This window comes from Xenopus tropicalis, chromosome 9, assembly GCF_000004195.4.
Source record: "Xenopus tropicalis strain Nigerian chromosome 9, UCB_Xtro_10.0, whole genome shotgun sequence".
NCBI classification, from domain to species: Eukaryota; Metazoa; Chordata; class Amphibia; order Anura; family Pipidae; genus Xenopus; species Xenopus tropicalis.
Genome location: NC_030685.2, coordinates 89139469 through 89165398, shown reverse-complemented (window position 1 = coordinate 89165398; position 25930 = coordinate 89139469). Strand labels below are relative to the sequence as shown.

General features: G+C 48.1%; 1 protein-coding gene across 1 annotated transcript; it reads left to right on the top strand.

Moving 5' to 3' along the window:
- Positions 1-1475: 1475 nt before the first annotated feature.
- On the top strand, positions 1476-22357 carry ralb (v-ral simian leukemia viral oncogene homolog B). Its single transcript, NM_001102845.1, is given in 5 exon segments — positions 1476-1541; positions 8671-8825; positions 19674-19882; positions 21372-21549; positions 21897-22357. Coding segments are annotated over 4 exon segments (621 nt in total). The 5' UTR covers positions 1476-1541; positions 8671-8711; the 3' UTR covers positions 22017-22357.
- Positions 22358-25930: the final 3573 nt, after the last annotated feature.

Sequence of the window (25930 nt, the reverse complement as noted above, 5' to 3'; positions counted from 1 at the left end):
TCTAGATGCTGCTGGGAATCTATAAATAAGCCTCTACATACAGATTCACAGCACTCAAAGGTGAGCCAATGAAATTGCTCTATTAAATGACTATTCCTAAAGCGTTAGTTCCCCTTTAGTTAGAGGAATTTTTTTTCTCCACCCCCTTGTACAACACAAACGCCTGTTGATTAAGTAAGAGATCCCCATCAGCAGAGATGTAGGAAATAAAAGAAATGACCAGCCCATAGACAAAACCTCTGTATAATGAGCAGCAGCTTAGGGAAGGGGGGCTTTGTTTATACAGAGCTTATTATCTGCATTCAGAAAAATTAGGCAGTTTTTGTATGCATGTGTTTTTAAGTATAATTCCTCTCATAATGTTTCAAGAATGAATCATTATCACCCACATGAGCTCGGATCGGTTGCAATCGCTGATACCCATAACCCCCCGCTTATATCCCATGTCCAGGGTTGCCAGATTTATTTTTCCAAACTAGCCAAAGTCAGTTCTAAAACCAGCCCAAAACTAGCCAAAAGCCACTTTGTAAGTAGCCCAAAAATAGCCCAATATACGCAATGAAAAAAATTCTAAAAAAATACAAGTATATATGGGGAAACCTGCCTTATTAAAGCGTATAATCACTGCCCAGTTACTGGGATGGCTGGTAATTCCCTCTGTGCCCAGTCCAGCTGGGAAGTCACTACAGAAATGGATTCAGAATGTTCCATTAACCCCAGATATGATATATATATATATGGGTACATTGAACTACAACTCCCAGCAGCCCCTGAGATACCCTGAGAGTTATAGCTTAATGACAAACTGCAGAACTACCCCCACATCCCAGTAGAAAGTAACAGTACAATCACATACCCTATAGAGCAGGGAGCAGGGGGTAGAACTGCCCCACATCCCAGTAGAAAGTAACAGTACAATCACATTCCCTATAGAGCAGGGGGTAGAACTGCCCCACATCCCAGTAGAAAGTAACAGTACAATCACATTCCCTATAGAGCAGGGAGCAGGTTGCAGAACAGACAGGTTGAGCCTATGTCCAATTGCATGCTGGGTATTGTAGTTTTATATAAATCCTTGCTGTAGGCTAATTGTTAGATACAAACTACATTACCCAGCATGCAGTGGGACAGGCACACTAGGGAGGGAAAAACGTTAGCTAGTTTCAAAACTACAAACCCGCTAAGGCTCCAAAAAATAGCCCAAACCTGCACCTTTGGGGGGTTGTACTTTGGAAACCCGCCAGGGCATTAAATTAGTAGCCCAATTTGGCGGGAAAACCGCTAACCTGGCAACCCTACCCGTGTCCCACAACACCGGAAGCCACACACAAGTTGAGGGAAAGTAGAATACAGCGGTGCGCATGCGCCGGAGGAGGCGGGACGTTGGCGCCACACAAAGCCACGCCCATTAGCGTACCGCGCTTGGTAATTATGTCCCAGCCCGAGACCCGTAGCGGTTGCAGGAAGTTGGGGGAGGAGGAGCCGCGCCCGGGGAGCTGGGAGCAAGAGAGGGACCGGGAGCGGCGAAGGGAGACCAGGAGGTGAGTGGGGCGGGGGGGGGCGGCGTTTGTCTTGTGCTTCTACCGGCACCCCCTTATATCTTCACTCTCACTTCAGCCGGTCCATAGGCTTCTCCCCACAGCCGTGTAATGGAACTAGTCCCCTACTCCCAGCATCCTCTACTGACTTACCCAGCATCCTCTACTGACTTACCCAGCATCCTCTACTGACTTACCCAGCATCCCCTACTGACATGCCACCCTTTACCCAGCATCCCCTACTGACTTACCCAGCATCCCCAACTGACTTACCCAGCATCCCTGACTGACTACCCAGCATCCCCTACTGACTTGCCCAGCATCCCCTACTGACTTGCCCAGCATCCCCTACTATGACGTTACCCAGCATCCCCCTACGTGACTTACCCAGCATCCCCTACTGACTTACCCAGCATCCCCTACTGACTTACCCAGCATCCCCTACTGACTTACCCAGCATTCCCCTACTGACTTACCCAGCATCCCCTACTGACTTACCCAGCATCCCCTACTGACTTACCCAGCATCCCCTACTGACTTACCCAGCATCCCCTACTGACTTACCCAGCATCCTCTACTGACTTACCCAGCATCCCCTACTGACTTACCCAGCATCCCCTACTGACTTACCCAGCATCCCCTACTGACTTACCCAGCATCCCCTACTGACTTACCCAGCATCCCCTACTGACTTACCCAGCATCCCCTACTGACTTACCCAGCATCCCCTACTGACTTACCCAGCATCCCCTACTGACTTACCCAGCATCCCCTACTGACTTACCCAGCATCCCCTACTGACTTACCCAGCATCCCCTACTGACTTACCCAGCATCCCCTACTGACTTACCCAGCATCCCCTACTGACTTACCAGCATCCCCTACTGACTTACCCACCTCTCATTCCTACACCAGCATCCCCTACTGACTTACCCACCTCTCATTCCCTACACCCAGCATCCCCTACTGACTTACTTACCTCTCATTCCCTACACCCAGCATCCCCTACTGACTTACTTACCTCTCATTCCCTACACCCAGCATCCCCTACTGACTTACTTACCTCTCATTCCCTACTCCCAGCATCCCCTACTGACTTACTTACCTCTCATTCCCTACTCCCAGCATCCCCTACTGACTTACTTACCTCTCATTCCCTACTCCCAGCATCCCCCTAAAGCCCTGTCACTCATTCCCTACTCCCAGCTGACTGCCTGCATGGGAAAGGGGTGATGGGAGCTGTAGTTCAGGAGTAACTCCCAAGCTGGAGTATTGTTACTGTTATAATTACTCTCAGGCAAATCTTGATCTGTCTCTGAGACCCTGGGCCAGTCTCTGTCCCTCCCCTGCTGTTCTGATTGAGTGGAAGGGGTTAACTCGGCCCCATGTGACACACGTTGGGGTGCCATACTGCAATACAGAAACATCTCACAGAAGCAGTGTTTGCCCCATGGGGCACTTTTTATTGCTTTTTGTGCCCTTGGCCTTTAATTATGAGACCCAGTGACTCCCTTGTGATGCTGCTGCCGCCTTTCCTATAATAAGTCAGCACCATATTTATTGCCCCCAGTGTTGTTGTTGTGTGACTCCTCCCTGTGCTACAGCAATAGGGGTACATCAGACTGGGGATTCTCAGCACTTCAGTAGTTTCCCCATTTGTTACACTCTCAGGGGAGTATTTTAATGAACGGACTCTTTTTATCAGTGCAAATACTTGTGTATGTACAGGGTGTTAAATCAACCTTAGGGGGCTGTTCCTGCTGAATTGTGCTTAGAACAGGGGAATCCCTATGTGCCATAGTTTTATAGTATCTCTCTGTACAGGCTATGGGCAAACTTAGGGGGCTGTTCCTGCTGAATTGTGCTTAGTACAGGGGAATCCCTATGTGCCATAGTTTTATGGTATCTCTCTGTACAGGCTATGGGCAAACTTAGGGGGCTGTTCCTGCTGAATTGTGCTTAGAACAGGGGAATCCCTATGTGCCATAGTTTTATGGTATCTCTCTGTACAGGCTATGGGCAAACTTAGGGGGCTGTTCCTGCTGAATTGTGCTTAGTACAGGGGAATCCCTATGTGCCATAGTTTTATGGTATCTCTCTGTACAGGCTATGAGCAAACTTAGGGGGCTGTTCCTGCTGAATTGTACTTAGTACAGGGGAATCCCTATGCTGCCATACTAAGCTGGTATAGTTACCAGTTCCCAAGCATTCTGAATAGCAGATGTAGACACAAGAATGGACAGTGGTTGCCAGATGCAGTGGCCTTAGCAACCAGTGTACAGAGCACAATGAAGGCCATGTGGAAGTGAGTGACATTACTGTGCCGGCAGTAAGACAATGGGGTGCCAGTAAATCAGGGTGGGGGGGGGGTACTTGTGGTGCCCATTAGAGCTGACAATAAACCATTGATTTACTTATTACATTTCCTTAATTAGCCCCGGGACCGGCTCATTCATCCCAAGTAATTGTCAGAAAATCTCATTTCATCTCTGAGCATCAAAAATATCATTTATCTTCTTGGATTTGCACCGGCCCAGTACGTACAGGCGACCCTCAGTCTCAATGGGAATTAGGGCTCACTGCTCATATGGCTTTACCCCCCAGCGTTGGGGACCCCCCCATAGTGCTGATTCCCCCCACAAGACACCACAGGGCACAGGTAGAGTAGAAAGACCCTATTGCTGCAGGTTACTAAGACCCTTTATTCCTACTTGCCTGGTACAGACCCCCAGATGCACCTCTTTTCCTTGGGCTTCAGCTGCAGTCTGGCCTATTGAGTTCAGCGAGAGCCTCTGTATCAGTATGGGAGGTTATTGCAACCCTTGGTTCCTGTGGATCTGCTGTTGGTGAGTGTGAGCCCTCTGCCCGAGCCCAGAAGGCAGGATGCTCAGCTGCAGGGGTCTTATAGGGACCATGGTTGTTTCTGGTTTTTCAGAGGCAACAAATGAAACCGCAGGCCGTTCCCTTGGTCTCTTTATTTCCCTATTTTGGCTGAATCATGGCCATTGTGCCGGGAAGCCCCTTCCCATCCTGTCGCTCAGCTCCCGGCCCATCCCGGCGTGGGAGAAGTGACTGGCTCTACACAATAGGTTCCATTGGGGCTGGGTTATCTTGGTAGTGGCCATTTAGCAGTATGGCAGCCGGCACTATCCGCATGTATTGGCCCCTGTAGGAAGGAGCCCCTTCTGTTGTGCCGTGTCCTTTCCCTAAAGCCGGCCATACACGCACCGCTAATATACAAAACCTCGTTTCGTACGATATTCGCTGCATGTAGGGCAAGTCGGTGAGTTGGCGCAGGAGGCTGCTGATATCGGCCGACTCGCCGATTGGGTGGGTTAAAAGATTTTGATCGGGAGCCATAGAAGGCGCCTGACCAAAATCTGCCTTCAGCGCTGAATCGGCAGAAGGAGGTAGAAATCCTATTGTTTCTACCTATTTAGAGCTTATTTTCCTATTCAGCCCCTCCCCTATTCATATACCAGCCTCTCATTCAAACTACTCCCTGGTTGCTAAGGTAACTTGGACCGTAGCAACCAGGTAGCTGCTGATACTGCAGAGCTGCTGATCAAAAATTCAGATCATCTGCAAACAATAAAAAATGAAGACCAATTGCAAATTGTCTCAGACTATTACTCTCTACAACCCCTGGATTGATTGAGACCCCCTGGGGGTGTTGGGTCCCCTACGTACCCCATAGCAAGCTCTTTTAGCGGGTGCCTTGCTCTCGGCCTTTCGCTTCTTGGCTCCTTGATAATGTGGGTACAGTGGGGAGACACCCGGGGGGGGGGGGCGGTCACTGCTCAGGATTAACCCTTTGGATGCAAATCTGCTTTGTTGCTGGTCTTGCAGTTCAATACTCCCATAATGATTATATGACAGCTGGTACAGAATGTAAGTAGGCATTGGGCAGGAGTCCGTATGTTCCCCCTATACCTTCCCGGTGCAGCATGGGGGAGCATGTTCTGGGCGCACTGCTCTGACAGGAAACACCAACAGGAAGTTTATGTGAGTTTCCTGTGGGACTGACAACAATAGCAGGAAGTGAGCTCCCCGCAGGGTCGCATTTCCTGCGCACGTCTGTATTTTCCCTATAAATGCTGGGGGGTTCCGCTGCTGGGGGTCCTACGACTGGGGGGTTCCGCTGCTGGGGGTCCTACGACTGGGGGGTTCCGCTGATGGGGGTCCTACGGCTGGGGGTTCCGCTGCTGGGGGTCCTACGACTGGGGGGTTCCGCTGCTGGGCGTCCTACGGCTGGGGGTTCCGCTGTGGGGGTTCCGCTGCTGGGCGTCCTACGGCTGGGGGTTCCGCTGCTGGGCGTCCTACGGCTGGGGGTTCCGCTGCTGGGCGTCCTACGGCTGGGGGTTCCGCTGCTGGGGGTCCTACGGCTGGGGGTTCCGCTGCTGGGGTCCTACGGCTGGCGGGTTCCGCTGCTGGGGGTCCTACGGCTGGGGTTCCGCTGCTGGGGGTCCTACGGCTGGGGGTTCCGCTGCTGGGGGTCCTACGGCTGGGGGTTCCGCTGCTGGGCGTCCTACGGCTGGGGGTTCCGCTGCTGGGGGTCCTACGGCTGGGGGTTCCGCTGCTCGGGGGTTCCCATTTCATTTCTGTCCCTAAAACCTTGGTGCTTGTCGCAGATTTTCTGGAAATTCCAGCTCTAGGGAAGTTTATTTCCCAACTTATATGTTTCTAAGGGATAAGGGGGGGGGTTAAGTTAAATTTTTAGTATGTTATAGAATGGCCGGTTCTAAACAGCTTTTCAATTGGTCTTCATTATTTATTTTTTATAGTGTTTGAATTATTTGCCTCCTTCTAACTCCTTGCAGCTTTCAAATATCTTAAAGGGGAAATACACCTTTACAGTACAGATGAACCTTTTCTCAGCAGCTTTTCAGTAGGGATTTCGTGTGGTTTCTGGATCACCAGTTCCCCCTTTGCAGTGTTGAGCTCTGGTTGTTCTCGGCCGGTTGTTACCATTACATTACATTTGCTTACATTTCTTTCCAGGCCTTTTCACCTCTTTATTCTGACTGCTGCCTGGTTACTAGGGTAACTGATCCATAGCAATCAGGCAGCAGCTAGAATTCCAAGCCTGAGTGGCAGAAGGATTTGTTAATATTCACAAACTTCAGCAAATAAAATAAATGAAGACCAGTTGCAAATATTCTCCCAAACCTCCTGTCTACGTCACAATAAACGTTCATTTCAAAGCAGAGAAGCACCTAATGGCCCCTCCCTTCTATCTGTCAGATCCAATTGTTATTGGGCAGAGAGCTCACTTTTCATTGGGTCTGGCTGGGAGTGCGAGTCCTGCTGTTATTCCCAGTGGGTTAAATGTGCCAGAAATGTTTATATTTGCTTCCGTCCCCTGACTGTTTCCATATAAGTCTCCCTGGCTGAGTGGGAGTGTTTCCCTTAGACAGTACAGTATGGGGGTACAGCTTATTGTGTGCCCAGAACATTCCTTCTCTGTATATTTGTATTTATACATATGGGTAGGGGGTGCCATAGTGTTTCCCTTAGACAGTACAGTATGGGGGTACAGCTTATTGTGTGCCCAGAACATTCCCTCTCTGTATATTTGTATTTATACATATGGGTAGGGGGTGCCATAGTGTTTCCCTTAGACAGTACAGTATGGGGGTACAGCTTATTGTGTGCCCAGAACATTCTTTCTCTGTATATTTGTATTTATACATATGGGTAGGGGGTGCCATAGTGTTTCCCTTAGACAGTACAGTATGGGGTACAGCTTATTGTGTGCCCAGAACATTCCCTCTCTGTATATTTGTATTTATACATATGGGTAGGGGGTGCCATAGTGTTTCCCTTAGACAGAACAGTATGGGGGTACAGCTTATTGTGTGCCCAGAACATTCCCTCTCTGTATATTTGTATTTATACATATGGGTAGGAGGTGCCATAGTGTTTCCCTTAGACAGTACAGTATGGGGGTACAGCTTATTGTGTGCCCAGAACATTCCTTCTCTGTATATTTGTATTTATACATATGGGTAGGGGGTGCCATAGTGTTTCCCTTAGACAGTACAGTATGGGGGTACAGCTTATTGTGTGCCCAGAACATTCCCTCTCTGTATATTTGTATTTATACATATGGGTAGGGGGTGCCATAGTGTTTCCCTTAGACAGTACAGTATGGGGGTACAGCTTATTGTGTGCCCAGAACATTCTTTCTCTGTATATTTGTATTTATACATATGGGTAGGGGGTGCCATAGTGTTTCCCTTAGACAGTACAGTATGGGGGTACAGCTTATTGTGTGCCCAGAACATTCCTTCTCTGTATATTTGTATTTATACATATGGGTAGGGGGTGCCATAGTGTTTCCCTTAGACAGTACAGTATGGGGGTACAGCTTATTGTGTGCCCAGAACATTCCCTCTCTGTATATTTGTATTTATACATATGGGTAGGGGGTGCCATAGTGTTTCCCTTAGACAGAACAGTATGGGGGTACAGCTTATTGTGTGCCCAGAACATTCCCTCTCTGTATATTTGTATTTATACATATGGGTAGGGGGTGCCATAGTGTTTCCCTTAGACAGTACAGTATGGGGGTACAGCTTATTGTGTGCCCAGAACATTCCTTCTCTGTATATTTGTATTTATACATATGGGTAGGGGGTGCCATAGTGTTTCCCTTAGACAGTACAGTATGGGGTACAGCTTATTGTGTGCCCAGAACATTCCCTCTCTGTATATTTGTATTTATACATATGGGTAGGGGTGCCATAGTGTTTCCCTTAGACAGTACAGTATGGGGGTACAGCTTATTGTGTGCCCAGAACATTCCCTTCTCTGTATATTTGTATTTATACATATGGGTAGGGGGTGCCATAGTGTTTCCCTTAGACAGTACAGTATGGGGGTACAGCTTATTGTGTGCCCAGAACATTCCTTCTCTGTATATTTGTATTTATACATATGGGTAGGGGGTGCCATAGTGTTTCCCTTAGACAGTACAGTATGGGGGTACAGCTTATTGTGTGCCCAGAACATTCCCTCTCTGTATATTTGTATTTATACATATGGGTGGGAGGGGCCATACTGCACACACACTATTGGGCTCTGTATAAATGAATGGAGCAGAGGATAACGCCCCGTTTGTCTCTAACAGCCGGACACTGACCATCAGGGAGGAGACGGACCCTCGGAACCATGGCTGCTAACAAGAATAAGAACCAGAGCTCCCTGGTGCTGCACAAAGTGATAATGGTGGGCAGCGGGGGGGTGGGCAAGTCGGCTCTCACCCTGCAGTTCATGTACGACGAGGTGAGTGGAACTGGACTTTTCTGTATAGAAGCCCCCGGTACTGGTACAGAATGTTCTAGAGCCCAAATCAGAGTATTGCTTGGCCACAGTGCAGCTTTATGTTGTGTAAAGAGAAAATAGATGTGTGGCCCCCATGCTATACCTGCTCGACCAAGGGCCCCATTGATATGCTGTTAAAGGACAAGTCAACCCAAAACATAATTTTTTACCTAATAAATGAAAACCTAATTCTAAGCAACTTTTCAATATACATTTATTACAAATTTGCAGTGATTTTTTTTTACTTATTTGTATATATAATTGCTATTAGAAGCAGTGTCTGTCCCTTTCTATTCCCTGCCCTGGGGGCTCTGACTGAAACAATGTAACACAAGGAGCAGCCTGACAGACCTGACTCGCTGGGGGAGACCAACCTTTGCAACATAGCAATTATTCTATAGCAATTACATTTTCATTATGATTAGGGCTATGATTAGGGCTATGATTAGGGCTATGATTAGGGTTAGGGCTATGATTAGGGTTAGGGCTATGATTAGGGTTAGGGCTATGATTAGGGTTAGGGATAGGGTTAGGGCTATGATTAGGGTTAGGGTTAGGGCTATGATTAGGGTTAGGGCTATGATTAGGGTTAGGGTTAGGGTTAGGGCTATGATTAGGGCTAGGGTTAGGGCTAGGGTTAGGGCTAGGGTTAGGGTTAGGGCTAGGGTTAGGGCTAGGGTTAGGGCTAGGGTTAGGGCTAGGGTTAGGGCTAGGGTTAGGGTTAGGGTTAGGGCTATGATTAGGGCTAGGGTTAGGGTTAGGGCTATGATTAGGGCTAGGGTTAGGGCTAGGGTTAGGGCTAGGGTTAGGGCTAGGGTTAGGGCTAGGGTTAGGGCTATGATTAGGGCTAGGGTTAGGGTTAGGGCTATGATTAGGGTTAGGGCTAGGGTTAGGGCTAGGGTTAGGGCTAGGGTTAGGGCTAGGGTTAGGGCTAGGGCTATGATTAGGGTTAGGGTTAGGGCTATGGTTAGGGTTAGGGCTAGGGTTAGGGCTAGGGTTAGGGCTAGGGTTAGGGCTAGAGTTAGGGCTAGGGTTAGGGCTATGATTAGGGTTAGGGCTATGATTAGGGTTAGGGTTACTATTAGGGTTATGATTAGGGTTGGGGTTACTATTAGGGTTGGGGTTACTATTAGGGTTGGGGTTACTATTAGGGTTGGGGTTACTATTAGGGTTGGGGTTACGATTAGGGTTGGGGTTACGATTAGGGTTGGGGTTACGATTAGGGTTGGGGTTACGATTAGGGTTGGGGTTACGATTAGGGTTGGGGTTACGATTAGGGTTGGGGTTACGATTAGGGTTGGGGTTACGATTAGGGTTGGGGTTACGATTAGGGTTGGGGTTACGATTAGGGTTGGGGTTACGATTAGGGTTGGGGTTACGATTAGGGTTGGGGTTACGATTAGGGTTTGGGGTTACGATTAGGTGGGTTGGGGTTACGATTAGGGTTGGGGTTACGATTAGGGTTGGTTACGATTAGGGTTGGGGCTACGATTAGGGTTGGGGTTACGATTAGGGTTGGGGCTTACGATTAGGGTTGGGGCTACGATTAGGGTTGGGGGTTACGATTAGGGTTGGGGCTATGATTAGGGTTGGGGCTATGATTAGGATTGGGCTAATGATTAGGGTTGGGGCTATGATTAGGGTTGGGGCTATGATTAGGGTTGGGGCTATGATTAGGGTTGGGGCTATGATTAGGGTTGGGGCTATGATTAGGGTTGGGGCTATGATTAGGGTTGGGGCTATGATTAGGGTTGGGGCTATGATTAGGGTTGGGGCTATGATTAGGGTTGGGGCTATGATTAGGGTTGGGGCTATGATTAGGGTTACTATTAGGGCTATGATTAGGGTTAGGGCTATGATTAGGGTTAGGGTTATGATTAGGGTTACAATTAGGGTTATGATTAGGGTTAGGGCTATGATTAGGGTTAGGGTTATGATTAGGGTTACTATTAGGGTTATGATTAGGGTTAGGGTTATGATTAGGGTTAGGGTTATGATTAGGGTTACTATTAGGGTTATGATTAGGGTTAGGGTTATGATTAGGGTTAGGGTTATGATTAGGGTTACTATTAGGGTTATGATTAGGGTTAGGGCTATGATTAGGGTTAGGGTTATGATTAGGGTTACTATTAGGGTTATGATTAGGGTTAGGGTTATGATTAGGGTTAGGGTTATGATTAGGGTTACTATTAGAGGTTATGATTAGGGTTGGGGCTATGATTAGGGTTAGGGCTATGATTAGGGTTAGGGCTATGATTAGGGTTACTATTAGGGCTATGATTAGGGTTAGGGCTATGATTAGGGTTGGGGCTATGATTAGGGTTAGGGTTATGATTAGGGTTATGATTAGGGTTGGGGCTATGATTAGGGTTGGGGCTATGATTAGGGTTGGGGCTATGATTAGGGTTAGGGCTATGATTAGGGTTGGGACTATGATTAGGGTTATGATTAGGGTTACTATTAGGGTTATGATTAGGGTTGGGGCTATGATTAGGGTTGGGGCTATGATTAGGGTTGGGACTATGATTAGGGTTGGGACTATGTTTAGGGTTGGGACTATGATTAGGGTTGGGACTATGATTAGGGTTAGGGCTATGATTAGGGTTAGGGCTAGGGTTATGGTTAGGGTTAGGGCTAGGGTTAGGGCTAGGGTTAGGGTTAGGGCTATGGTTAGGGTTAGGGCTAGGATTAGTGTTAGGGTTAGGGCTAGGGTTAGGGTTAGGGCTAGGGTTAGGGCTAGGGTTAGGGCTAGGGTTAGGGCTAGGGTTAGGGCTAGGGTTAGGGCTAGGGTTAGGGCTAGGGTTAGGGCTAGGGTTAGGGCTATGATTAGGGTTAGGGTTAGGGCTAGGATTAGGGTTAGGGTTATGGTTAGGGTTATGGCTAGGGTTAGGGCTATGTTTAGGGTTGGGGCTATGGTTAGGGTTGGGGCTATGGTTAGGGTTGGGGCTATGGTTAGGGTTGGGGCTATGGTTAGGGTTGGGGTTACTATTAGGGTTATGATTAGGGTTGGGGCTATGGTTAGGGTTGGGGTTACTATTAGGGTTATGATTAGGGTTGGGGTTATGATTAGGGTTAGGGTTATGATTAGGGTTGATTAGGGTTAGGGCTATGATTAGGGTTGGGGTTATGATTAGGGTTAGGGCTATGATTAGGGTTGGGGTTATGATTAGGGTTGGGGCTATGATTAGGGTTGGGGTTATGATTAGGGTTGGGGTTATGATTAGGGTTGGGGCTATGACTAGGGTTGGGGCTATGACTAGGGTTGGGGCTATGACTAGGGTTGGGGCTATGAACTAGGGTTGGGGCTATGACTAGGGTTGGGGCTATGACTAGGGTTGGGGCTATGACTAGGGTTGGGGCTATGACTAGGGTTGGGGCTATGACTAGGGTTGGGGCTATGACTAGGGTTGGGGCTATGACTAGGGTTGGGGCTATGGTTAGGGTTGGGGCTATGGTTAGGGTTGGGGCTATGGTTAGGGTTGGGGCTATGGTTAGGGTTGGGGCTATGGTTAGGGTTGGGGCTATGGTCTAGGGTTGGGGCTATGACTAGGGTTGGGGCTATGACTAGGGTTGGGGGCTATGGTTAGGGTTGGGGCTATGGTTAGGGTTGGGGCTATGGTTAGGGTTGGGCTATGGTTAGGGTTGGGGCTATGGCTAGGGTTGGGGCTATGACTAGGGTTGGGGCTATGACTAGGGTTGGGGCTATGACTAGGGTTGGGGCTATGACTAGGGTTGGGGCTATGACTAGGGTTGGGGCTATGACTAGGGTTGGGGCTATGACTAGGGTTGGGGCTATGATTGATTAGGGTTGGGGCTATGACTAGGGTTGGGGCTATGATTGATTAGGGTTGGGGTTATGGTTAGGGTTGGGGCTATGGTTAGGGTTGGGGCTATGGTTAGGGTTACATAGTTACATAGTTACATAGGGTTGAAAAAAGACCATTGTCCATCAAGTTCAACCCATCCGAGTAAACCCAGCACACAACCTATACTAACCAATCTATACACTCACATACATAAACTATATATATACAACCAGTAATACTAACTGTAGATATTAGTATCACAATAGCCTTGGATATTCTGCTTGTTCAAAAACTCATCCAGGCCCCTCTTAAAGGCATTAACAGAGTCTGCCATTACCCCATCACTAGGGGCATTCCCCAACCCCCTCACTGCCCTCACCGTGAAAAACCACCTACGCTGCTTCAAATGGAAGCTCTGTTCCTCTAATCTATAGGGGTGACCTCTGGTGCGCTGATTGTTTTTATGGGAAAAAAGAACATCCCCCAACTGCCTATAATCCCCTCTAATGTACTTGTACAGAGTAATCATGTCCCCTCGCAAGCGCCTCTTTTCCAGAGAAAACAACCCCAACCCTGACAGTCTAACCTCATAGTTTAACCCTTCCATCCCCTTAACCAGTTTAGTTGCACGTCTCTGCACTCTCTCCAGCTCATTAATATCCTTCTTAAGGACTGGAGCCCAAAACTGCCCCCCATACTCACTGTTACTGCCCCCCATACTCAAGGTGAGGCCTTACCAGGGACCTATAAAGCGGCAAAAATATGTTCTCATCCCTTGAGTCAATGCCCTTTTTTATACAAGACAGCACTTTATTTGCTGTAGTAGCCACAGAATGACACTGCCTGGAATTAGACAACTTGTGATCTACAAAAACCCCTAGATCCTTCTCCATTAAGGATGCCCCCAACACACTCCCATTCAGTAGATAGTTTGCGTTTATATTATTTCTACCAAAGTGCATAACTTTGCACTTGTCAACATTGAACCTCATTTTCCAGTTTGCTGCCCAGTTTTCCAATTTTGTCAAATCGCTCTGCAAAGCGGCACATCCTGCATGGAACTTATAGTTTTGCACAATTTAGTGTCATCAGCAAAAATAGAAACAGTACTGTCTATGCCCCCCCCCCAGGTCATTAATAAACAAGTTAAACAGCAAAGGCCCAAGGACTGACCCCTGCGGTACTCCACTAACCACACTGGCCCAATTAGAAAATGTTCCATTTACCACCACTCTTTGTACTCTATCCTTCAGCCAGTTTTCTATCCAATTACAAATATTATGTTCTAGGCCAATATTCCTCAATTTGATCATTAACCTTCTGTGCGGTACTGTATCAAACGCTTTAGCAAAATCTAAGTAGATGACATCAACTGCCATTCCAGCATCAAGGTTCCTACTCACCTCCTCATAAAAGGCAACTAAATTAGTCTGGCAAGATCTGTTACGCATAAAACCATGCTGGCACAAACTAATAGTATTGTGAACTGCAATGTATTCAACTATCCTATCCCTTATTACCCCTTCCAGAAGCTTTCCTACTACTGATGTCAGACTAACAGGCCTATAGTTTTCAGGCTGAGAACGAGATCCCTTTTTAAATAATGGCACCACATTAGCAATCCGCCAGTCTCTCGGCACCATGCCAAACCTCAATGAATCCTGAAAAATTAAGTGAAGAGGTTTGGCAATCACAGCGCTCAGCTCATTTAATACCCTGGGATGAATCCCATCCGGCCCTGGACCTTTGTTTCCCTTTACATGTTCAAGTCTCTTTTGAATTTCCTCCTGAGTGACCCATGCGTCAGTAGCTAAATTACTAGCACTGGGTATATTACAAGGGAAGCCTTCATTATCTGGCTCCTCAGATGTATAGACAGATGAAAAATAAGAGTTCAAAATTTCAGCTTTTTTCCCCGTTCTCATCAACCAACGTACCCCCCCCGTGATAATAAAGTTTCCCACCCCTTCTTGCTTCATTTTTTTACTATTCACATAATTAAAAAATAATTTTGGATTCTTTTTACTCCTAGCTGCAATATCCCTTTCCATCTCTATTTTAGCTGCCTGATAGCTTTTTTGCTGCTTTATTTGCCCCCCTGTACCTGATGAAAGTTCCCGCTGTCCCAGCTAACTTGAATGCTTTAAAAGCACGTTTTTTATTACCAACCTCGACCTTAACTCTTTTATTCAGCCATAAGGGTTTTGCTTTGCGATGCCTCTCCTTGCTTACAAGGGGGATATACTGTTGTGTATACCTGCAAAGCAATGTTTTAAAGATGTTCCATTTTCCTTCTGTGTCTAACCCCATGAAAAGCCTTTCCCAGTTGACACATTGCAGAGATGCCCTTAAACTGGCAAAGTCTGCACGTCTAAAATTGAGCGTTTTAGTTACTCCCTTATAGAGCTGTCTCTGTAGCATTATCTCAAAGGAGACCATGTTGTGATCACTGTTCCCCAAATGCTCACCCACACAAATGTTAGAGATAAGTTCAGTATTATTAGATATTACCAGGTCCAAAATAGACTCATTCCGAGTAGGTTCTTGAACTGCCTGAAATAAAAAGTTGCCATTTAGCATATTTACAAACCTACTAGCTGTTTCTGACTTAGCCCCCCCATTACTCCAGTCAATGTCCGGATAATTAAAGTCCCCCATAATAACAACTTGACCCAATTTTGAAGCCTCCTCCATTTGCAAAAGTAGCTGGGACTCATCCCCCTCATCTATACGGGGTGGTTTATAGCATACACCAATGATCATTTTCTTTGTGACCTTCAGCCCTACAGAAATTTCTACCCAAAGAGATTCAACGTTTTCATTGGTAATGTCTTTATTACATGGCTTTAAATCTGACTTTACATAAAGACAAACCCCTCCACCCTTTTTAATCCCTCTGTCCCTCCTAAAAAGCGTATACCCATTTAAATTCACTGCCCAGTCGCATTTTTCATCCCACCAGGTCTCAGTGATACCAATTAAGTCATAATTTTCAATACATGCAATAGCCTGCAGCTCCCCTATTTTTCCCGACAAGCTACGCGCATTAGCCAGCATGCAGCGGAGATTACTACTTCTTCCTCTACAGCTTCCATTAGCTAAAGGACAGTTAGAGCTAAGGTGAAAATTAGTCTGTTTCCCTTGTAACAATGGAAGCTCCTTATCTGATAAACTATATGCCCCCCTCACTCCTCCCCCACAACCCTTTACTGGTCCCACTGCCCCATCTACACTAGCTCTCCCATAAGAATCTAGCTTACCAACCCCCCCCTTGTCTAGTTTAAACACTCCTCCCCCCTAGGGTTGGGGCTATGATTAGGGTTGGGGCTATGATTAGGGTTGGGGCTATGATTAGGGTTGGGGCTATGATTAGGGTTGGGGCTATGATTAGGGTTGGGGCTATGATTAGGGTTGGGGCTATGATTAGGGTTGGGGCTATGATTAGGGTTGGGGCTATGATTAGGGTTGGGGCTATGATTAGGGTTGGGGCTATGATTAGGTGGGGCTATGATTGGGTTGGGGCTATGATTAGGGTTGGGGCTATGATTAGGGTTGGGGCTATGATTAGGGTTGGGGCTATGATTAGGGTTGGGGCTATGATTAGGGTTGGGGCTATGATTAGGGTTGGGGCTATGATTAGGGTTGGGGCTATGATTAGGGTTGGGGCTATGATTAGGGTTGGGGCTATGATTAGGGTTGGGGCTATGATTAGGGTTGGGGCTATGATTAGGGTTGGGGCTATGATTAGGGTTGGGGCTATGATTAGTGTTAGGGTTATGGTTATGGGTTAGGGCTAGGGTTAGGGCTATGGTTAGGGTTATGGTTAGGGCTAGGGTTAGGGCTAGGGCTAGGGTTAGGGTTATGGTTAGGGCTAGGGTTAGGGTTAGGGCTAGGGTTAGGGTTAGGGCTATGGTTAGGGTTATGGTTAGGGCTAGGGTTAGGGCTAGGTTAGGGTTAGGGTTATGGTTAGGGCTAGGTTAGGGCTAGGGTTAGGGCTAGGGTTAGGGTTAGGGCTATGGTTAGGGCTAGGGTTAGGGCTATAGTTAGGGTTGGGGCTATGGTTAGGGTTGGGGCTATGGTTAGGGTTGGGGCTATGGTTAGGGTTGGGGCTATGGTTAGGGTTGGGGCTATGGTTAGGGTTGGGGCTATGGTTAGGGTTGGGGCTATGGTTAGGGTTGGGGCTATGGTTAGGGTTGGGGCTATGGTTAGGGTTGGGTTACTATTAGGGTTATGATTAGGGTTGGGGCTATGGTTAGGGTTGGGTTATGATTAGGGTGGGGTTATGATTAGGGTTGGGGTTATGATTAGGGTTGGGCTATGATTGGGTTGGGGCTATGATTAGGGTTGGGGCTATGATTAGGGTTGGGGCTATGATTAGGGTTGGGGCTATGATTTAGGGTTGGGGCTATGATTAGGGTTGGGGCTATGATTAGGGTTGGGGCTATGATTAGGGTTGGGGCTATGATTAGGGTTGGGGCTATGATTAGGGTTGGGGCTATGATTAGGGTTGGGGCTATGATTAGGGTTGGGGCTATGATTAGGGTTGGGGCTATGATTAGGGTTGGGGCTATGATTAGGGTTGGGGCTATGATTAGGGTTGGGGCTATGATTAGGGTTGGGGCTATGATTAGGGTTGGGGCTATGATTAGGGTTGGGGGGGTTGGGGCTATGATTAGGGTTGGGGCTATGATTAGGGTTGGGGCTATGATTAGGGTTGGGGCTATGATTAGGGTTGGGGCTATGATTAGGGTTGGGGCTGGGCTATGATTAGGGTTGGGGCTATGATTAGGGTTGGGGCTATGATTAGGGTTATGATTTAGTTACTATTAGGGTTATGATTAGGGTTGGGGCTATGATTAGGGTTGGGGCTATGATTAGGGTTGGGGCTATGATTAGGGCTATGGCTATGATTAGGGTTGGGGCTATGATTAGGGTTGGGTTATGATTAGGTTGGGGGTTATGGTTAGGGTTAGGATTAGGGTTAGGGCTATGACTAGGGTTGGGGCTATGATTAGGGTTGGGGCTATGATTAGGGTTGGGGCTATGATTAGGGTTGGGCTATGATTAGGGTTGGGGCTATGATTAGGGTTGGGGCTATGATTAGGGTTTGGGGCTATGATTAGGGTTGGGGCTATGATTAGGGTTGGGGCTATGATTAGGGTTGGGGCTATGGTTAGGGTTTGGGGTTATGATTAGTGTTGGGGTTATGGTTAGGGTTAGGATTAGGGTTAGGGCTATGACTAGGGTTGGGGCTATGATTAGGGTTGGGGCTATGATTAGGGTTGGGGGTTAGGGTTGGGGTTATGATTAGGGTTGGGGCTATGATTAGGTTGGGGCTATGATTAGGGTTGGGGCTATGATTAGGGTTGGGGCTATGATTAGGGTTGGGGCTATGATTAGGGTTGGGGCTATGATTAGGGTTGGGGCTATGATTAGGGTTGGGGCTATGATTAGGGTTGGGCTATGATTAGGGTTGGGGCTATGATTAGGGTTGGGGCTATGACTAGGGTTGGGGCTATGACTAGGGTTGGGGCTATGATTAGGGTTGGGGCTATGATTAGGGTTGGGGTTAGGGTTGGGGTTATGGGCTATGATTAGGGTTGGGGCTATGATTAGGGTTGGGGCTATGATTAGGGTTGGGGCTATGATTAGGGTTGGGGCTATGATTAGGGTTGGGGCTATGATTAGGGTTGGGGCTATGATTAGGGTTGGGGCTATGATTAGGGTTGGGGCTATGATTAGGGTTGGGGTTGGGGCTATGATTAGGGTTGGGGCTATGATTAGGGTTGGGGCTATGATTAGGGTTGGGGCTATGATTAGGGTTGGGGCTATGATTAGGGATTAGGGTTGGGGCTATGATTAGGGTTGGGGCTATGATTAGGGTTGGGGCTATGATTAGGGTTGGGGCTATGATTAGGGTTGGGGCTATGATTAGTGTTGGGGTTATGATTAGGGTTGGATTAGGGTTAGGGCTATGACTAGGGTTGGGGCTATGACTAGGGTTGGGGCTATGATTAGGGTGGGTTAGGGTTGGGGTTATGATTAGGGTTGGGGCTATGATTAGAGTTGGGGCTATGATTAGGGTTGGGGCTATGATTAGGGTTGGGGCTATGATTAGGGTTTGGGGCTGATTTAGGGTTGGGGCTATGATTAGGGTTGGGGCTATGATTAGGGTTGGGGCTATGATTAGGGTTGGGGCTATGATTAGGGTTGGGGCTATGATTAGGGTTGGGGCTATGATTAGGGTTGGGGCTATGATTAGGGTTGGGGCTATGATTAGGGTTGGGGCTATGATTAGGGTTGGGGCTATGATTAGGGTTGGGGCTATGATTAGGGTTGGGGCTATGATTAGGGTTGGGGCTATGATTAAGTGTTGGGGTTATGATTAGGGTATAGGATTAGGGTTAGGGCTATGACTAGGGTTGGGGCATGACTAGGGTTGGCTATGATTAGGGTTGGGTAGGGGGCTATGATTAGGGTTGGGGTTAGGGTTGGGGCTATGATTAGGGTTGGGGCTATGATTAGGGTTGGGGCTATGATTAGGGTTGGGGCTATGATTAGGGTTGGGGCTATGATTAGGGTTGGGGCTATGATTAGGGTTGGGGCTATGGTTAGGGTTGGGGTTGTGATTAGGGTTGGGGCTATGATTAGGATTAGGGTTATGATTAGGATTAGGGTTAGTGTGTAATTAGGGTTAGCCTGACAGACCTGACTCGCTGGGGGAGACTTACCTTTGCTATAGAATAATTGCTATGTTGCAATTACATTTTCATTAGGGTTATGATTTAGGGTTTGGGTTATAGCAATTACATTTTTTTTTAAAGCAGATTTTTAATAAATTGGAAAGTTTTTTTAAATTTTGTTTTCTTTTATTAGGCAAATAATTATTTTTGGGGTTGACGTGTACTTTAAGAGTCACTGACCAATCTGGTTTTGTGTTTTTGGAGGGGTTACACACTCTGTAGGCACTAAACTGATTGGCCCTGTTACCCCCCCCCTGCAGTTTGTAGAGGACTATGAACCCACCAAAGCCGACAGCTACCGGAAGAAGGTGGTTCTGGATGGGGAAGAGGTTCAGATCGACATACTGGACACGGCGGGGCAGGAGGATTACGCCGCCATTCGGGATAACTACTTCCGCAGCGGCGAGGGCTTCCTCCTCGTCTTCTCCATCACCGAGCATGAGTCCTTCACAGCCACCGCCGAGTTCAGGTTGGTACTGCCCAATATTCACTGTCCGTTGGATCAGTACCCAGAATCCTAACAGAACCCAAGCAGTGTGTCCCCGGGGCCCGGGCCTGTGCCATGTCTCCCCACCCCCTCAGCCCTGAATCAAATCCCCACTCGTTGCAACAAGTTCTAATCTTTTTCCTTCCCGTAAACAAATGACATAAGGAATGATAAACCTGTGATCCACTCCCTGTACCCGTGTGTAGCACACGCCCCGGCTTGGCATGACCTTCATATGTTCCCATGCATTTCCTCTTCTCCCAGCCAAAGCCCTGCTGCCCGTAGCCATCCTGTTGTGCAATTTTCCTTATGTCCCAACCCTCCCACCTGTAGCTGCCTGTATATCCCCCCCCTCTACTGTATATCCCCCCCCTCTATTGTATATCCCCCCCCTCTATTGTATATCCCCCCCCTCTATTGTATATCTCCCCCTCTATTGTATATCTCCCCCTCTATTGTATATCCCCCCCTATTGTATATCCCCCCCCATTGTATATCCCCCCCCCATTGTATATCCCCCCCCCATTGTATATCCCCCCCCCCCATTGTATATCCCCCCTCTACTGTATATCCCCCCTCTACTGTATATCCCCCTCTACTGTATATCCCCCTCTACTGTATATCCCCCCTCTACTGTATATCCCCCCTCTACTGTATATCCCCCTCTACTGTATATCCCCCTCTACTGTATATCCCCCTCTACTGTATATCCCCCTCTACTGTATATCCCGCCTCTATATCCCTCCTCTATTTCCCCCTTGTATATCCCCCCCTCTATTGTATATCCCCCCCCCTCTATTGTATATCCCCCCCCTCTATTGTATATCCCCCCCCTCTATTGTATATCCCCCCCCCTCTATTGTATATCCCCCCCCTCTATTGTATATCCCCCTCCCCCCCTCTATTGTATATCCCCCCCTCTATTGTATATCCCCCCCTCTATTGTATACCCCCCCCCTCTATTGTATACCCCCCTCTACTGAATATCCCCCCTCTACTGTATATCCCGCCTCTCTATTGTATACCCCCCTCTACTGAATATCCCCCCTCTACTGTATATCCCGCCTCTCTATTGTATACCCCCTCTACTGAATATCCCCCCCTCTACTGTATATCCCGCCTCTATATCCCTCTTGTATATCCCCTCTATTGTATATCCCCCTCTATAAACCCCCCTCTATTGAATATCCTGCCTCTATAACCCCCCTCTATTGTATAACCCCCTCTATATTCCGCCTCTATTGTATATCCCCCTCTATAACCCCCCTCTATTGTATATCCCCCTCTATAACCCCCTCTATAACCCCCCTCTATTGTATATCCCCCTCTATATCCCGCCTCTATTGTATATCCCCCTCTCTATAACCCCCTCTCTATAACCCCCTCTCTATAACCCCCTCTCTATAACCCCCTCTCTATAACCCCCTCTCTATAACTCCCTCTCTATAACCCCCTGTCGCTGCCCTTTCAGGGAACAGATCCTGCGAGTGAAGGCGGAGGAAGATAAGATCCCCCTGCTCTTGGTGGGCAACAAGTCGGATCTGGAGGAGCGGAGACAGGTCCCTATGGATGAAGCCAGAGGCAAAGCGGAGGAGTGGGGGGTACAGTATGTGGAGACGTCTGCCAAAACCAGGGCCAATGTGGACAAAGTGAGTCTCATACCAAAAGCAATTGGGGGGAGCTCTGTGGGATGGGGCGGAGGCTGAGGGTGGGGCAATGGCTATGGGGGGGGCACTCTTCTTATAAATAACTTTTCATATCATTATGGCTGACGTAAAGTAACATTTTACAATTAGTCTATATTCTGTATATTTATAGTTCTATGTGGTTGCTATGGGCAATACCACAGGCAACCGTAAAGCAGAGAGGCTAGAATCTCTGCATCATCCCTTATGGATGGGTGTGCCTATGTATATGGGCCAGATGGATGTAGCACTTAATTGCCCTCTGTTCCTATTGGCCGGCTGAGCCCCCCCTCCCTTTTCTCTCCCTTCAGGTATTTTTTGACCTAATGAGAGAAGTCCGATCAAAGAAGATGTCTGAGAACAAGGATAAGAACGGGAAGAAGAGCGGGAAGAGCAAGAAGGGCTTCAAGCAACGCTGTTGTTTACTGTGATGTCAGCGGGGAGCGAAACGCGTGGAGGCAGCAGCCAATCAGGTCCTTCAGTCCATTCTTTGCCCCTCCCCCCGGCACCCCATATAGTCCTTCATTTCCTGTGTGCCGGGGGGGGGGGATATGCACGCACCTCGCTGGCTGCCACAGCACTAAGGGGTTAACCCTCGGCTAACTTGACATTTCTTTGATTTTCATTTCACCGTTTGTCTTTGAAGCCTCGATTTAAACACTTCAGCGCCACCTTATTCCCCGCAGCCGCCGCCCCGCCCCCCTGCAAGTGCCAAAGTCGCCTTTTTTACGCATTTCACTATTTGGTTCCAGCCAATCATTAAACTTCCCAAGGCGGCCGCGACGCACATACGTCCAATGAGATTCCAGCCCTGCTCCTGGCAAATCCTCCCCAAACCCCACAGCTTCTCATGTCGGTGCCAAACCCTCCCGTCCCTTTAAGAGCCACAGAAACAAAATATTACTTTAAAGGGGAAATAAACTTCCCCCATAATTGTTCTATTTAATGCAATGTTCTAATTAAGCCAGTAATTGGCATCTGCTTCATTGCCTTCCAACCCATTCAGAGCCCCCCCGGCAGCTTGCCCTTCTCTATCCCCTACCTCGCGGCACTAAGGGGGGGGCCCCTAGAGAGGATTTTTTTTCCGCAACAGAAAACGAAATGGGACTGAGGATACAAAGTAGCAGGTGTGAACTAAAAAATGCCACTATAGTATTTTGTATTGAGTGCAATAATGCCCCCCCCCCCTATAAACCAATAGATAATGGGGGAGGGAATGGTTAAGCAGCTTATACTACCTAGTAACCAGCAGGCAACTGCCCGTGCCCTTCCGACCCCCCCCCCCCCCCCCCCCCCCCCATGTGGGAATAATCTGTTTTTCCTAACGGACCCCCATGAACTCTGCTCTGTTTAGGGATCACGTAACCGTTATTCTCTATGCGTCACGCCACTGAGTTGCCATTCGGATCACGCGGTTCCGAGAGAGTGGCCCATTTAGGGTGAATGTCTCGCACAGCCAATAAAGTTGTTGAAACATTGAAACATCTGTATTGGTTGCTTTGTCACCAGGCAAGGAGAGGGGCCGCCAGGAGGGGGGGGGGGGGGCGGCAGTCACTGGGAAAGTTTCCTTAAATATTCCAGGTAGGGCATTTTTGTTCCCTTGACGCACACGCTGAGCTCCCATTGGGCAGACGTGGCCCCATGGGGGCCCCATACATATCATTCATGGCTGGGTGGGCCCCGTCTCTGTGACTGAATTTGACCTTCATAAATGCTTATGTCAACTAACCATGGCCTGCTGTGTGTGTCCTGCAATAGGAGGCCAGTAGCAGCTTTACCTTAGGGATGGGGTCAGTGACCCCGGCAACCAGGATTCTTCCTACTATTATTCTGCTTGGCCCCTTTCTCCTGTTGCTTTTTGATGTTCAGATAGATGCCTGGGTGCTGGGGGACCATCCCCAAATTAAATTTTATTGGGGCCTTGGCTGCTGCAGATTATTGGCACATTGAGCAAATATCATGAGTCGGGGCGATATCCGGTCACCCCATAACCTTATACCTTCCCTAGTTCCAGCCACAGTCAGTTTAATTTTTACTCCAGAGCCAGGGGCTGATGGGAGATGTAGTTGGAACAAAATAGGGAGTTTCGCCGATTTCCTTCCCAGATACCCCCCTGTATTTTGCACCATATACCTAGTTCATACCCTTTGCGTCTGGGGCATAACGTTCCCAGAGATACAATTACCTCATAATTCCGAGTTGGCTGGGAGTTTGCGCCTTTGTACCCATCTATTGTTAATGTCGGGCGTCAGTGTGGCGTCGGCCGGTTGGGGGAGCCGTTAAGGCAAATACCCCATAGATTGTAGGCTCTTTGCTTCATTATAAGGTTTATAGAGCAGTTGCAGTACCAAGTGTCGCCAGCAAAGGGCCAGCGTTTGCCATAGGGCTGCAGTAGAACAGCGCCACCATCTGATCTGGGAGAGGGGACCACATTGAAGTGAATTACCAGGAGTGGCAGTGCCCGGCTGCGCCATCGCTCTGATGCCCCTCCCCATTTACTCATTTGATTTAAACCCAAATCATTGTGCCAAACCCAGTGCGAGGGAGAATGAACCAATCACCTTGCTTCTTACTTATCTTGCTGCACTCAATGAGCCACTGAGATTATCATTGATATATCCTTACTGTTGGGGTGGGGGTAATAATCACATCCCATTTCAGCCCATGGTGTTACATTGAAGCAGACATGGGGATGGGGGGGGGGGGTCAGGGTGGGGGTTATGACGCCCCCCTGCAGATGTTTTCGTACTAAGGATATCGGTGCCCCCAGTTCCTGAGAGAGAACGGCTTTTTGACGCGCATTTTCTAAGTGTTTTTAAGGACGTATTTAATCATTTATTGTCCCTTTGTTCCCCATTCTAATCGCACTGATTTGTATTTCAACTGTATAATAAAATTTTTACATTTTACTTTGCCTTGTCCGTTGGTATTTGTCATCATTTAAAACTGAAAATCTGGTTGCTAAGGTCGGTGATCCTGGAAACCAAAAAACGGGGCCCTGGTGAGAAGAGTTGGTGCACTCAGCAAAGAGATCGACTTCTCCCTGGTTGCTGGGGCCCTACAATGATCTTTATGTACGTGGAGCTCAGATTGCTTTAATCCAGCCAATCAGAAGCCTTTATCAGCAGTCCATTGATGGGTTCTCTCTTCCATGTACAGTAGGGGGCACTCTGGGCTCGCACTGCCTGCAACGACCCCCAGAGATGGGAAATTGATTGTCACTCTTTCCAGCTGTCCAATGGGGTCACTGACCCCGGCAGCCAAAATCTGTTGCTCTGTGAGCCTACAATCCGTATAGGAAAGGGGCTCTTTACTGTAAGGGCAGTCAGGTTATGGGGTTCCCTATCAAGAGAGGGGGAATGAGTGATACATTGGGGGTGGGGAGGAAAGGGGATCTCACCATCAGCATAGGAAGGGGTTCCTTACTGTAAGGGCAGTCAGGTTATGGGATTCCCTACCAAGAGTGGGGGAATAAGGGATTCATTTGGGGTGGGGAGGAAAGGGGATCTCACCATCAGCATAGGAAGGGGTTCCTTACTGTAAGGGCAGTTGGGTATTTATTTGGGCAGGAAGGAGGGTGCTGGTTCTGCCCCGGGGGAGTGGGGGGAGGTGTTTACTTTGCACTGAATCAGTTTCAGGGAGTTTTATAAAGGTTGGATTTTATGGACTTTTCAACCTCCCATTATATGTGACTATTTATAGCTCCGTCCATCTGATTAGATAGAGGTGCGACTCCTGCTTATATATAGCGTTTTAACTCTTTATTAGCCAGAATTCAATTGTAATGGAACTATAGCGGGGTGACTGTTACCCCAATGTTTCTATATATCTGTAACCTTGTTATGGGCTAAGGGGGCCCAGCCTGAAGGCCAGTTAGGGGGGGATTTGGGGTGAGTGCTTATTTGTGCCCTGGGTACCCCTGGAACTATAGCGGGGTGACTGTTACCCCAATGTTTCTATATATCTGTAACCTTGTTATGGGCTAAGGGGGCCCAGCCTGAAGGCCAGTTAGGGGGGGATTTGGGGTGAGTGCTTATTTGTGCCCTGGGTACCCCTGGAACTATAGCGGGGTGACTGTTACCCCAATGTTTCTATATATCTGTAACCTTGTTATGGGCTAAGGGGGCCCAGCCTGAAGGCCAGTTAGGGGGGGATTTGGGGTGAGTGCTTATTTGTGCCCTGGGTACCCCTGGAACTATAGCAGGGTGACTGTTACCCCAATGTTTCTATATATCTGTAACCTTGTTATGGGCTAAGGGGGCCCAGCCTGAAGGCCAGTTAGGGGGGGATTTGGGGTGCTGTACTTGGAAGCCAGACTGTTATTGGCTGGTGAGTGCGACTGTGT